The following is a 16555-nucleotide window of genomic DNA, read 5'->3' as shown; positions in this document are numbered from 1 at the left end:
CCGAAAGAAGGCTCCAACAAACTTCCATTGATTTGTCAAAATCACGGCTCCTAAATACCAACCGTTACCACCTCTTTGTACTTTCGAAAGAGCTGTCTACTACTCTGCACTCCTTAATGGGAAGAATGCTACGCTGAAATTATAGCATACTGACACAAGACCATTCTTAAAGCATGAATACTTGACTGTATGTGTGTTAAAAAGTCTGCAGCCTAGTTTTATTCATTGCTATATTGATGCAGACAGTATAAACAACGAAACATTATGCCATTGTTTCCGCACTAGTTCTACTATTCTTAACGGGGTCAAAGCGCTTACTATGCGTTCTAAACTTTGCAATGCATCAAATGTCTAAACGAGTGAGAGTATGTGGGGGGAGGGGAATGCGGCTAACAGCAGCACTGTGAATTAGTTATGCTATGACCCTTATGTTAAGGTACTTAAGGGGTCATAGTCCAACAATTCATACGCGCGTAAAATTTCGTCAAAATATCTTACCGTTTGAAATTATTCAAATATCGAACAAAGAAGTTTACAGATGGAAAAAAGGATATTTATACGACAAAACTGTAAGAAACTGTCCACTTTTTAAATAAACACCATATTTCTTAATATGTTTAAAAAAGGACAATATGAGACAGAAGACTTTAAATTCTGAGTAGATTTCCGACAATTCTATGAACATTGTTCCGGAAATGCTATGGATCGTGTTCTGAATAATTTGTTTCGACAATGAACATTCGAAGGCTTATCGCAATCCACGATATACCGTGTAGGAAAGGGGCTTACCTGAGTCTGCATTGATCTCCCCATCTATTTTCGTTTGGTTGGAAAGACAGCTGTCCGCACTGTTTACAGTAGTAGCCGGAACTTTGGTCCGCAAATGTACATTTCTCCATCTCGTGGCCTGAAAGCAAAGAATTACCAAAATGTGTTAGTACCGCAACGAAGAATACAGGCCCTAAGGGCCAAATAAAGGCCTTTTGGCTGAATGAACCCTTTCTAGGCCTCACGCTTTCCGACATCGTTCCCATTTACTTTGCGAACCGGATGGAAATTGTGTGCGCCATATGAACCTCAGAGTACGGTGCGCCAGAAATACCACAAGTACGGTACTTTATGATGGAAGCAAACAGACCGTATACATTTTCATGTCACTGGCGGCCATATTGGATAAGATATGATAGGTTTAAATATATATGGTGTTTGATGCTTGAAATAAAAAAGGAAAAACTAATCTCAGGACAATAACATAAAAACTTCTCAGTAAAGATTTTGGTGTCTATATCAGCATAAATTCTGATGACTTTCTCTAAGTATGCCTTGCTGTGGAATAAACACGTTCTTTACTGACTACTAGTGACTTAGCCTCGCAAATGCATCTAGTAGACACTAGTAATTTATCAGTTTTTGACACATGTACATATGTCCACCGGTTAAAAGAAAATACGGTATAATATTAGTTATATTACGTACATGTCCACTGGTTAAAAGAAAATATGATCTAATACTAGTTATATTACGCGAAAGTCCATTGGTTAAAAGAAGATACGATATAATATTAGCTATATTACCCACATGTCCATTTCTTAAAATAAGATACAATATAATGGTAGTTATAATATGAGGGTTCCTGCAATCTTTAAAAAATGTTAACTCCATGACTTTTGCAAAACGTTTCCAAGACTTTTGCCAATTTCATGAGTACCTATTGCGACCTGTAATACATACCTAACACGCATAGTTAACCCAAACACATTTTTCAGCTGGTTTTGGGCATACCTCATCCAATTAGATAGGTCATCTCTTTTGAATGCCGCAGGTATGATGTCTTTGAATGGCAGCAAGATCCCCGGATGTAGTCTGAGGTTCTAAAAAAAACCTACTCTAACAAATCCATTAGCTAAGTTAGGTAGGATGGTAAAACGTTTGTATTGGTAACAAACATGCGACCAAATAATGAGAAATAACCAAATTCCACGACTTTTCCAAAACATGGAAAAACTTAAGGAAATTTTAAGACTCGTCAAGGCCACTGAAATGCTGTTCTGTAATTTACAAACTTTTCCAGGATTTCGATGACTGCAGGAACCCTGCAATACGCACATATATTTTGGCTAAAAGAAAGACACAGACAATTAACCATATCCTGTAACTTTATCCTTGAAATCATTTTAAAATACCACCTCATCCAACCGTCGAGACACCCTTTCTTACACAACTAACTCGAAGCTCTGAAATCTTTGTTTACACTGACAGCTTCATTGCCATTATAATACATTGTTTGCATTTTGTATCTTATACGGTGTCAGAAATATTTCGCCAACTTGGGGCATTCACGCAAGCGCAAGCATAGATTTGTAATCTGCTTTACAGGGCAGAATTCCTCTCTTTCCTGTTTTTACCAAAAATATCACAGCTTGCAAGTGAACTAAAACGCCATCGCTAAAGTAAGACGTTTCTAACGTGTCAGCTGTTAACGATACTAAAATGCTCGTATTACCTGAAACTCTTCGACAACAATGTAAGTGTAATCTAGTGTGTTCCAGTTTGCAAGTACTAATTAAACGTCGATGAAATTTTGACCCCATAATCCACTGGTGTCCTTATCACCCTTAATGTACTCCATACACACAGTTTGGTCACGGAATTTACTCTGGAACTAAAGTTACTCTGCAACAATTATTTTTCTTGTCACTGTGACCATGACATTTGACCTTTGATCCCATAACCAAAACGATTTTTTAATACTTATTGTGCAAGCCACCCACATACAGATGGCGAAGATTAGTCTTTTCTGCGGGTTTACACCATTTTTCAGCACATGATAGGCTATACTTGGCAGCCAGTGTAGATGGTCAAGAAAGAACCCGGGAAGAATCCGATATCCAAGGGAAACTACTTGCACGCTTTCTCAAGTATCCAAGCTGGAAAAGTCGAGACTTGACCCCACGCCAACATATATGAGATGTGAATGATTGTAAAGGCGAACGTCTTAGACCACTATGCCACCCGTGTCCCCTTTAGTAAAGGTACATGGTCGCGAACTGAAATTGTACCGACTTAATGTATTCTTCTTTCAGTCGCAGTCACCTTGAACCTCCAGTTTTTGGCAACTGTCGATATAAACAACTCTAGTTATTGTGTACAAACGAAACTGGCAACGGACATACACAACATCATACGCAACAACTCATAACAGTAAAACGTCATTGAATGAAAACTTTCAATATGAGATGAGATTCGGTCCAGCAAGAGTAACTATAACAATATTGTCAAAATGGTCGCCTACCCTGTTGGCGATAGAATCAGCATTATTTTCACTGCATACCATAAGAAGTGTTATCGAAGACATACTGCCCATACGAAAATCTTTTCAGGAAGTGCTGCGATAAAGTTATTTTCAAGATGTTGTAGATTAGATTGACAGCATTTGTCTTTAGAATCAGCTATATAAAAATCTTGTCCTTTAATAATGAGTGGCCATAAAAGAAACAAAATTCTCGTCATGGCCGCCGTGACAGACAATATAAATGAATGTCCGAAAGGAACCGTTTTTATTGAAAACTAATCAAACTTCAAAACATAACTGTTTCAGTTTCAAGTATTTCTTCATAGTATTTTACGAGGAATAGCGATAACAAACAAATGCTAGTAGATGACGAATGAATAATGCTGGCCTCCCAACGGACAACGGATGAATGACAATACACACATGTGCAAGTTCCTCCAGGGAGCTGGCCGAATACAGATTTTTAAATATAAACGAATAAATTGAGGTCGTGGGATGTAAGGTTGTACCTGCCCGCCATGAGAAGTCATATTACCAATAAAGAGAATTAGTAGTAACGAAAAGGTTTTTCGTATGAATTAAAAAATCAAAATTATAATCCTAACAATAACATTTTTCCATACTAAGAGTAATTTGTATTAACTGAATATTTACACTCTAGAATGTAATCCTGATTGGCTTTCATACAATATAAGCTCCTCTCTCTCTCTCTCTCACTCACTCACACATATACACACACACACACACAATTAAATTCCATTACAAAATGTAAAACAGGACAACAAGGAAATGAAGAAAGAAAAACAAAGACTTGTATCGTATGCATTATCCAGAAATTATAGTCTAATTTACTAGACTCGTGTATGCATAACTTCAGCTCCTTTGTTTACATAGCTGCTGTGCTGGGGTCAGTATTTCTGTACTTTCTAACGATTTTACAAGCTGCCAAATTAGACCCAGCTGGACACTATAAAACACCTGCACCTGGCTATCCATAATAACCTGTCTACGTCAGACGGGTCGCTACTTGTCAGTATAGCTTTCTGTCTGATTCCTATCATATATATATATATATATATATATATATATATATATATATATATATATATATATATATATATATAGTTACATTGCCAGCATATCCCATCTACATGGAGCCCAAAGGGCGTGTATAATATACCGCTTGTGTCAGCTGCCTAGTACGACCTGTCATCATTATATAGATATTAGCGCACAACTGGATTCAAAGCTCTCTATAACAATATCGATCCAACAACCAATTAACGCATTGATCAAATCCGCCTGCCGGCGCCTCACTTAGAATCGATATAAAAATATTTCGAATTACGTTACAAGCATCCGCTTACAAATCCGCTCGATGCAGCGGCGGACAAAATACAAGACCAACTAGCAAGGTACTAAGTTCATTGGCTGCCATCGATCAGGGAAATTGCCATTTTCAAGAGAGATTTGTCACTGATACCAAATTTACATTTCCTTTTTACGATTACTTTTCTGTTATTCTGCATCCTGTTAATAAGCTTCTTTTAATTAGTGATTTCCAAACACAAGATTTTTATTTATGTTATTTCTTTATGCGAGGTGATACAGATTAATTGAACGTGATCCGGTCATAAGCTATCAAGAATGTGCTAATTAAATATCTCTCTCTCTCTCTCTCACACACACACACAATGCGGCGATACCTGTGCAAAGTTGGATTTTTTTCTTCCTCTAACTTGTCACAGCTCATTCCTATAACATATGCTAGTCATTATAAAATTCCCGCAAACAACTTTTAAATACACAAGTGTTCGTACACAAATTTCGATACAGTAGATATTACAATGGTCTATGCAAATGAAAAAGCGTCAACTCTCTTTTGATCGCCTTTTGTGTGCCTGCTGCATTTTTCTACAATTCCAATACTGTACATGGACGACCGCCTTTGGTGTGAATGCTGTGTATTCCCCTATAATTCCAAATCTGTATACGAATGACAGCCTTTGGCGGGACAGCTGTATTTCTCTGTAATTCCAATACTGTATATGAATGACAGACTTTGGTGCGACAGCTGTATTCCTCTACAGTCCCAATAATGTATATGAATGACAGCCTTTGGCGTGACAGCTGTATTTGTCTATAATCCCAATACTGTATATGTAATTCTATCACATGACTGATGTGATAACGAAGGCACGGGATTGCAGGCATTGAGACATATTCATGAGATATTGAAATAAAAATATACATACAATATTATACTAATATCTATCAAACAGTAACTTAAAAGCATCAACGACAAAAATGTGTTACTGTATACTTGCAGGACAACAAATGAGAAAGGCATTGATGGGATGATCGCAGAAGTTCGCTGGTTCGATCCCCGGCCAATTTATACCAAAGACTTATTTAATAAATGGTACTAACAACTACCTCTCTAGGCGCTCAGCATTAAGAAATTAGTGTTATCACTGGTCGGCCTTGTGTCGGGATAATGTGGACTGTGTTGGACGTCATGCTATACATGCGGCATGATGACCCAGTGCTAGCCACACTGCATACATCGTAGCAATATCACTGAATAATTGTTAAGCACTACGTTAAAAATCCAAATCACACTCACATTATAGTGACTTGTTGAGCTGACTGGTTTAGTCTCTTATTGACGTTCATAGTAAACCTTTTTAATACAAAATAGGTTTGGTATCAAGGATGTATTCACCTTCCAATTTCAGCTTCTATATATGTCTTTGCATTCAAAATTTGTTTCTCTGTGCATGTATAGCATCAACATCCACTCCCCCTCCACCTTTTCAATTTAAGCATACAAACTCGAGTTTTCTATTTCATCATCTAATTTGTCTTGTTCCTCAGTCACCTTATCTAATTGTCTTTTCTTTTTCACTTGGACTGTTTCCATTATCTGCATTTAGCACAACTCTTTCTCTCCCAATGTGTTTTTCTTTTTGTGTCCGATGTTTATTTTCTAGGCGCGGTCTACATCTCTTACCAATGCCAATTTTAAATCGGATCTGCTGCAATGTATAATTCCATACCTGTCATAACATATTTTCAAACTGTCTGTATTCAGCAACAAGCTCTAAATCAAATGTAACTGCCGACTGGTCAAAACAAGACTAATGGTGTAATTTCCCTTTTGAAAACACTATTTATCATCATTTCGAAGACTAAAAATTTCGTCAGACTGCAGAACATGAGAGGAATGAATGGAGTGCCATGTAAACTGTTTCTTCTCTGGATGTAAATGCACCATCTGTGGAAAGACCTCATTTTTCTATCAACTGACTAAAAATATATATGGTTGTTGTTGTTGTGGGGTTTAACGCCATTTTTCAGCACACGATAGGCTATACATGGCGGCCAGTATTAATGGTGGAGGAAGAACCCGGGAAAACACCGGAAAGAACCACCGACCCACGAGAAGCTACTGGCAAGCTTTCTCACATACACACATTGGCTGAATCCTAGACTCGAACCGCCGCAGACAGAGGTGAGATGGCAGTGATCCGTAACGAAGAGCGCTTTAGACCACTCGGCCACTCGGGGCCCCACTGAACTCCAACACCAGCTACGTTTCCAAAGTATGATCGATTATTATATTAAAATCCAAACCAATAAAGATTTTTAACTGATAATTATTTTTCACCAATAAGTTTTCCTCTCACCGGTAAGTATTTTTCATCAATAAGTATTTCCCACCAATAGGTATTTCCCACCAATATGTATTTCTCAACCATTTTTCGCTATACATTCATCCAACCTATATATAAAACTTCGACTATCATCATCATTTGTCGGACCAACATTTACCAAAGTAATGTCTAAATGTTCAAAGTCACCTTGAACCAGTCTATAATGCTCATCCGTGCACCAGTCTCTAATGCTCGTCCTTGTACCAGTCAAAAATGCTCATATTTGCACCAATCTATAATGTTCATCTTTGTACTAGTCTATACTGCTCATCCCTGTACCAGTCTATAACCCCCCTTCCACTGAATAATTTACAAAACCGATTTTGTTTAAGTTGAACATTTGGAATCAAAGACAATAGACAGACCCAAATTACTTCACTATTATCACTTTAAAATATGCTTCATACCCCAACTATTTTTCCCCAAAGACGCGAGACATCATTTAAATAGGTTTCTTGTACAACACATGTAAATTACCTATACTTTGATGGGGAATCCATTTTAAATTCGCCTCTTCTCTGTTGTTACCACTGCTGTAATATTTATCTTATGTTTTGACTTGAATCTGCTAAACAACTTAATCCTTTGACACAGTCTGGAAACCGTCTATACAATGCAAAACAATGCCCGACAATTTGTTCCTTAGACAGCGTGCAGAAACTGTGAGGAAACTGCCTATACAATGCATAACAATGGTAAACAACAATGCCCGACAACCTAATCCAGCCAGTGGAAACTGCCTATACAATGCATAACAATGCTGGACAACCTATTCCTGACACAGCGAGCGGAAACGTCCTATGACATGTATAACAACGTATGACAAGACAAAACAACAACACACAAGTTGGTTAAAAATAAGATATGATACAGGTATCCACAAACAATACAGTAAAGCATTGTTGCGATTAGAACAAGAGACCCGAGTGGGCCTGTTAACACTCACGAAGCATACATAACTTAACAGCAGGCTTATGAAGTGTTGTACAGACACAACATACCTATACTAGCTCCCACTCTTTAGATCATACCGATTTTCTACCGTTATTATATTATATTAAAACTTATTTCTAAAAGATTACAGGATAAATAACAAGACGTCATCTCTTGCTCATAATCAAAGTAATCCAAAATGCTGATGATGTAAAACCCATTTACCAAGTTTTATTGAAAATGGACGAGAAAGCTTAGTCAATAAGGTACAAGAAATGTCATTATTATTCGCATGTTTCACTTATCCTGTCCACGACAATGTAAATATAAGCTTATTTGCCAAGGTGTTGTAAACAGCATTCAATTTCGATAGAGGCATCACGACTCGCCAGTCAGATACAAGAATACATCATTAGTATGCGTAAACTATGCTCATAATCAGACTCAGCCAGCAGCTTGATAATATAATACTATTTATCAAATTTGATCAGAAATATATATTCGACGCTTGATCAAAATCAGGTCAAAATTTTGGTAGCCACTGTGGCAACCAACACCGCAACTCAGACGTACGATAATCTCATTATCACACGTGGATTTATTTCACTATACACGAATTTAAGAATCTTTTGTAATAGGTAATTAGCTCGCTACTTGACATAATTATCACGTGTATGAAATGTAAACATAAAGAAACGTCACAAGTGAAAGTTATACATAATGAAGAAAAAACTGGAACGTGGAGAGATAGCGAGAGTGGGAAGAATAAAATACGTGACTGTGAATGGTCATACATATTTTTTTTGCAATAACTTATCATTTTTTGCACATATTTGTCCATGCAAAACTTAATAGAGGATCAAAGCAAGTACAAAAAGAGCGTACGAACGCGTGCGCAAGATGTTATATTTGGAATACAAATCCGACACGCAATCAAATGAGCTCTTCTGCCGAAATAAATTTCTCGTGAAAATTGTATAGACTGGTCCTCGTACTGTACGAGTGACAATCATCAACGCCCACACGTCAGTGGCAAATGACAGAACATTTCATACTCAATTAACTTCTTGGAAAGTATGACGCTTGAATTAAAAGTTTAAATTCTAAAACAATGATGCGTTTCCTTTTTGAGAACTCCGTCTGTTTATATCGTACGTGTCACGCGAACATCCAATTAACAGATGGGTACTCAGGTTTAACTTCGTGTTCTTTCAAAATAAACACAAGGTCTAATGTTGTTATTGGATGGAAGCGAGTGTTGTCGAGGCGAATTCTAGAAATGGATTCTAAGTCGCAGCTTAAACGTGCATTATGCATTGCTAATGTTACTGGCGTATCATTGCTGGTGTATAGCCTATGTCACATGATTAAAAGACGCATTGCTTTTTATCGCATCATGAAGCAAAAGGCTGCAATGATAGACAAGACAAAAAGAGCCGTTATGAAAAGACCCAATGATATCTATCGCATTGTGCAGCATCTTGGCTAGCGAAGATGACTGTACAGCAAACGACTGCAATGACAGACAAGACATGACAAGACTTTTATCTGCTTTCACTGCTTACATGGACTGTGTGGACACTGCATGAACATGGTTATAATACATACTGTACAGTGAAAGTACACAGATACATAAATCTTCCGCAGTAAAACCATAAATGTATAGAAAGAAAAACAATGACACACAAGCAATATTTTATTCTCTCTCTCCCTCTCTCTCACACACACACACACACACACACAGATACACACACCTTACCCCACCTCACCCACCCCCATGCACGCAATTATCCATAAAGGAGATTCAATACGAGAGACGGTCGCACTGTGTTAAGCCAAAAACTCTAAATTTCAGCCCATCTGGTCTATGGCTTCGGAAATATTCTCTAGCATTACAAGCCAGCTGCCAAGATTGGGATTTCTGGATGAAAGGTTGCTCTCCTTAAGTGGTTGATTGAGCTGCACTTGTCAGTGTTTACATACTAATACACAATCCAAATAATTACCCGCGTGTTCTACAGCAGGATCTCTCTAAGGGCACAGCAATAACATGGACGGATCAAATAATAAGTCAGCAGGTGAGAAATATGCCACGTTCAAGCATTTTTAATCGTTGATTTGTAATAATATTTATTGTACAGTGCAATAAATGGAAAATAATGGTTTATACATGTTTGTCTTGCAACGAATATAACTGAGGTCGGCTAAAAGCTCTTATAACTTCTAACTGGCTTTCGCATACAACAACAACAACAAAAAGAATAATAAAATCTTCAAATAAAAGAACCAAGTGGAGTTGAAAGTACACTCCCCTGGATGATATCCGCCGGTCAAATGCAAGATATGCATGATGCTATCGGAACACCTCTTGTATAATGCTGTTGATGGCATATATTAGGAAAAACATTTGCTTAATGGATTTCAATGTGTGTATATACATATATGTGTAATACCACATAAAGATCGTTTGTCCATATTGTTAAAAATCCTTGGTACCAAAATCCTCTTGTAAAATCGTGTGCAAATTGATCAAGCAACTTGTGAAACATTTCAAATAAGAAACATATAAAGTACGACGCATGACAGACAACACAGGTTGCACTAAAGACAGGAGCATAATCCGACTTCGTCTTCAAGTTAGGTGAGCTAAAAATAATTTTAAAAAATGGCGAGTACATGTTTAAATTTATATTGATTTTGCTATTTTAGTAATGATAGCCATCTTGAATTAAGGGTCGGCAATATTGAAACAAACTGGAAAGGGAGTACTGCCGTAATTCTCGCTGCAAAATCGTGTGCAAAACGATCAAGCAGCTTGCGAAAAGTTGTGTACGTGTGTGTGTGCGTGTGATTTGTATTTTTACCTTAGTTTTAACAATTTTTCAGTCATATCGCTACAATGTCTGCAGTGTGACAGTTTATAGTGATGTCTAGCACTGGGGCATTATGCCATAGACATGTAGCATGATGTCACACCCAGTCACATTATCCTGACACCAAGCTGACCACTCATAGCACTAACCTCTTAATGCTGAGCGCCAAGCGAGGCAGCTGTTTGAACCATTTTTGTAAGTCTTTGGTATGACTCGGCCGGGGATCGAACCCAGGACCTTCCGCATCCGAGGCGGACGTTCTAACCATTAGGCTAATGGAGTGGTCAGTGAGAAGTTGTACATAAGGGAAGATAGATACTGTTCATATAACAAAATATAATTAAATGTTTTATTCCACAATTAAACCAAATATTAACACACACATACAACACAAGACATACAATTGTAAAATTATAAAAGAAATTCACATGGAAATCAGCATTGGTGTCAGGAACTATTATCAGATCTCTCGTACAAGAGCGACGTTGTGAATCAACTTGTGAATCTATAACTGCATGATATGAAGTTCCATGGCCATTGATCAATCACACCACACAGTTATATGTTACTGTTTACTTCGTCACAACATGTAAATAAACTACAATTATCAACTGTTTTTTTTTAGCATACCGGCAGAAACATAATATATTCGGCTAGATGTTTACCCAATCGTATCCAGAACAGAATCAGAAACAAAAAACTCGTACGTTGTACAGTTCAATTCTACCTTTAATGCTGTGAGAATCTTTTTTCTATCATTGATCATTGGATATACTTAATTTCCGTGTTGCACACCGTATACCAGTTCCCATTCAACCCAAATTACAATGTGTACAAATACTGAATGTACCTGCTTGACGTCATCCACAATTTTAACATACAAACTGGACCTGTTGGATGAAAATATTTGGTTTACTCGAATTTTACCCTGTACCTTGCTCTGAACTTCTCAAACTGTGATATCATAGAAATTCTCAAAAGCAGTCTTGGAAAATCTTGGGCAAAAAAATGCAACATGTTTTAGGCAATACATATTTAGTTCTAAAATGAAAATTGCCGACTAAATGGGATTTGCTGGCTATGAAAGCCCAAGGCCTAAACGGTCAAAAAACATAATCACCTACTCGAATGAGTATAAAAACATATTGTTCCTGGTTGATTGCCATTGGTGATCTTATAGTAAAGATATGGATAGAGAATATATATTAATCGAGCTCCACGCTGAGACACGATAGGAAATGAATATCAATCGAATTTCACGCTGAGACACTATCAGAAAACTTTTGATGAACACTCCACGCCATTATGACCGTCCATCCATTCGAGAGCATAAGTAGCAAGACTTTCAATACGTTCGTTATGGTAGCCATATTGGATGTTTGCGAGCACCATTTCTATTTAGGACCAACTAGATGCAATACGTTGTTTTGGCAAAATGTTCATGTGACAATCAATTATGGAAGTAGTAATAATGAGATAGTCAGCATAGCTGACATGTTTTTGGCACAAGGGATGATAGGCTTCCATCATTTTCATTTAGTACCAACTAGATATAATTAGAAATTTAATGGTTATAACCGAATACCGATATGACAAAACACGTATTTTCCTCTATCTTACTGATATATAATAACCTGCCATTAAGTTTAGTCTTGTCACGTATATTTACTGTGTATTGTCCGTTGGTTTTTGTCCATGATTATATGTTAGGTATATTTACTGTGTATTGTCCGTTGGGCTTTGTCCATGATTATATGTTATGTATATTTACTGTGTATTGTCCGTTGGTTTTTGTCCATGATACTATGTTATGTATATTTACTGTGCATTGTCCGTTGCTTTTTGTCCATGATTATATGTTATGTATATTTACTGTGTACTGTCCGCTGGCTTTTGTCCATGATACTATGTTATGTATATTTACTGTGTATTGTCCGTTGGTTTTTGTCCATGATACTATGTTATGTATATTTACTGTGTATTGACCGTTGGTTTTTGTCCATGATACTATGTTATTTACTGTGTATTGACCGCTGGCTTTTGTCCATGATTATATGTTATGTATATTTACTGTGCATTGTCCGTTGGTTTTTGTCCATGATTATATGTTATGTATATTTACTGTGTATTGTCCGTTGGTCTTTGTCCATGATTATATGTTATGTATATTTACTGTGCATTGTCCGTTGGTCTTTGTCCATGATTATATGTTATGTATATTTACTGTGTATTGTCCGTTGCTTTTTGTCCATGATTATATGTTATGTATATTTAATGTGCATTGTCCGTTGGTCTTTGTCCATGATTATATGTTATGTATATTTACTGTGTATTGTCCGTTGCTTTTTGTCCATGATTATATGTTATGTATATTTACTGTGTATTGTCCGTTGCTTTTTGTCCATGATTATATGTTATGTATATTTACTGTGTATTGTCCGTTGGTTTTTGTCCATGATACTATGTTATGTATATTTACTGTGTATTGTCCGTTGGTTTTTGTCCATGATTATATGTTATGTATATTTACTGTGCATTGTCCGTTGGTTTTTGTCCATGATACTATCTTATGTATATTTACTGTGTCTTGTCAGTTGCTTTTTGTCCATGATTATACGTTATGTATACTTACTGTGTATTGTCCGTTGGCATTTGTCCATGATTATATGTTATGTATATTTACTGTGTATTGTCCGTTGCTTTTTGTCCATGATTATATGTTATGTATATTTACTGTGTATTGTCCGTTGGCTTTTGTCCATGATTATATGTTATGTATATTTACTGTGTCTTGTCCGTTGCTTTTTGTCCATGATTATATGTTATGTATATTTACTGTGTATTGTCCGTTGGTTTTTGTCCATGATACTATGTTATGTATATTTACTGTGTCTTGTCAGTTGCTTTTTGTCCATGATTATATGTTACGTATATTTACTGTGTATTGTCTGTTGGTTTTTGTCCATGATTATATGTTATGTATATTTACTGTGTATTGTCCGTTGGCTTTTGTCCATGATTATATGTTATGTATATTTACTGTGTATTGTCCGTTGCTTTTTGTCCATGATTATATGTTATGTACATTTACTGTGTATTGTCCGTTGGCTTCTGTCCATGATTATATGTTATGTATATTTACTGTGTATTGTCCGTTGCTTTTTGTCCATGATAATTATGTTATGTATATTTACTGTGTATTGACCGTTGGTTTTTGTCCATGATTATATGTTATGTATATTTACTGTGTCTTGTCCGTTGGTTTTTGTCCATGATACTATGTTATGTATATTTACTGTGCATTGTCCGTTGGTTTTTGTCCATGATTATATGTTATGTATATTTACTGTGTATTGACGGTTGGTTTTTGTCCATGATTATATGTTATGTATATTTACTTTGTCTTGTCCTTTGTTTTTTGTCCATAATACTATGTTATGTACATTTACTGTGCATTGTCCGATGGTTTTTGTCCATGATTATATGTTATGTGTATTTACTGTGTATTGTCCGTTGGTTTTTGTCCATGATTATATGTTATGTATATTTACTGTGTATTGTCCGTTGGTTTTTGTCCATGATACTATGTTATGTATATTTACTGTGTATTGTCCGTTGGTTTTTGTCCATGATTATATGTTATGTATATTTACTGTGCATTGTCCGTTGGTTTTTGTCCATGATACTATGTTATGTATATTTACTGTGTATTGTCCGTTGGTTTTTGTCCATGATACAATGTTATGTATATTTACTGTGCATTGTCCGTTGGCTTTTGTGCATGATTATATGTTATGTATATTTACAGTGTCTTGTCCGTTGGTTTTTGTCCATGATACTATGTTATGTATATTTACTGTGCATTGTCCGTTGGTTTTTGTGCATGATTATATGTTAGGTATATTTATTGTGTATTGACCGTTGGTTTTTGTCCATGATTATATGTTATTTATATTTAATGTGCATTGTCCGTTGGTTTTTGTGCATGATTATATGTTATGTATATTTACTGTGTATTGACCGTTGGTTTTTGTCCATGATTATATGTTATTTATATTTAATGTGCATTGTCCGTTGGTCTTTGTCCATTATTATATGTTATGTATATTTACTGTGTATTGACCGTTGGCTTTTGACCATGATTATATGTTATTTATTGTGTATTGACCGTTGGTTTTTGTCCATGATTATATGTTATTTATATTTAATGTGCATTGTCCGTTGGTTTTTGTCCATGATTATATGTTATGTATATTTACTGTGCATTGTCCGTTGGATTTTGTCCATGATTATATGTTATGTATATTTACTGTGCATTGTCCGTTGGGTTTTGTCCATGATACTATGTTATGTATATTTACTGTGTATTGTCCGTTGGTTTTTGTCCATGATTATATGTTATGAATATTTACTGTGTATTGTCCGTTGGTTTTTGTCCATGATTATATGTTATGAATATTTACTGTGTATTGTCCGTTGGTTTTTGTCCATGATTATATGTTATGAATATTTACTGTGTATTGTCCGTTGGATTTTGTCCATGATTATATGTTATGTATATTTACTGTGTATTGTCCGTTGGATTTTGTCCATGATTATATGTTATGTATATTTACTGTGTATTGTCCGTTGGTTTTTGTCCATGATTATATGTTATGTATATTTACTGTGTATTGTCCGTTGGTTTTTGTCCATGATTATATGTTATGTATATTTAATGTGCATTGTCCGTTGGTTTTTGTCCATGATTATATGTTATGTATATTTACTGTGTACTGTCCGCTGGATTTTTTCCATGATTACGTGCTATGTATATTTAATGTGCATTGTGTGATTGACTTTTATTCAGAACTGATAGTAGGAGTTATGCCTACATGACTAATGTCTTTCTTTTTTGTAAACAACATAATGCATAGCTCATTTTTATTTATGATTGTGGATTCTATATTAAGATTATTATTATTATTTGTAGAAAATGTTTACCTTGATTTGAGTTCAGGATATGGGTTTTTCCTTTAATAATTCTTGGTGTACCTGCTGTTTGTCATGTTCTTTACCAAAGTTTTAGTAAAATACCTGATATTGTTGGCAACTTAGAATTTTCTAGAAATGTACTTTCAACTCTCATATTGTGACTTAGGTTTTTATGTAAGAGATAAGTAAACTGAAATTCTGTTAACAAATTAACACAATTCCAAGCTATCAGTACATCAGCAATTTCAAGTTTAGAATTCATTCGGAATACCAGTGGAATTCATTCGGAACACTATTCGTTTGGACTTATGACAGAACTTTATAGGACTAATAAGGATTTAATTCACAACACAAAGTTCTTTTTTAAATTTCAATTTTATTCTAGATAAGTAAATTATTTTCTGAAATTTACAAAACTTGTTGGTTTTCGTTCTTTTCTGTTACTTAGACCATAAAGTTATAACAAGTCTGCTGATTATAAGATTCGAAACCACTTTCTCTCGGTCGCCAGCCAGTATGCTAACCACCATGCCACCACGGCTTCTCTCTCTAACAATCACATCATACGACATCCAATAAAGCGTATTGGATCTATTTCACATCAACAGGTCAGCAACATTTTAAAATTACAAGTTTGAAAAACTCCATGCTATGTTACGGTAGAATTATAAAAGAAAGGAGAAAATTTAAAAAGCTAAAACCATTTTTTAATCGATTTATATAATCTCCTCCTGCAGTGTATGCTACATTACGTACATGTAATTGGA

At 35.7% G+C, this 16555-nt stretch overlaps 1 protein-coding gene across 3 annotated transcripts in view; it reads right to left on the bottom strand.

Annotated features, from left to right (window-relative positions):
* The window catches only part of LOC149782365 (uncharacterized), a 106967-nt gene that overhangs the window by 41963 nt on the left and 48449 nt on the right, over positions 1–16555 (bottom strand). For 2 of the 3 annotated variants that reach the window (XM_089933739.1, XM_089933738.1), the window contains exon 3: positions 790–907. In XM_089933739.1, coding sequence (XP_089789865.1) covers positions 790–907 — 118 coding nt within the window. Of the gene's footprint in view, positions 1–789; positions 908–7485; positions 7654–16555 lie in introns of those variants that run through there. The other variant, XM_089933741.1, reaches the window with a different exon arrangement.

This window comes from Sinohyriopsis cumingii, chromosome 15 (genome assembly GCF_028554795.1).
Source record: "Sinohyriopsis cumingii isolate HCF-2022 chromosome 15, ASM2855479v2, whole genome shotgun sequence".
NCBI lineage: Eukaryota > Metazoa > Mollusca > Bivalvia > Unionida > Unionidae > Sinohyriopsis > Sinohyriopsis cumingii.
This window is presented reverse-complemented; position numbering and strand designations above follow the sequence as displayed.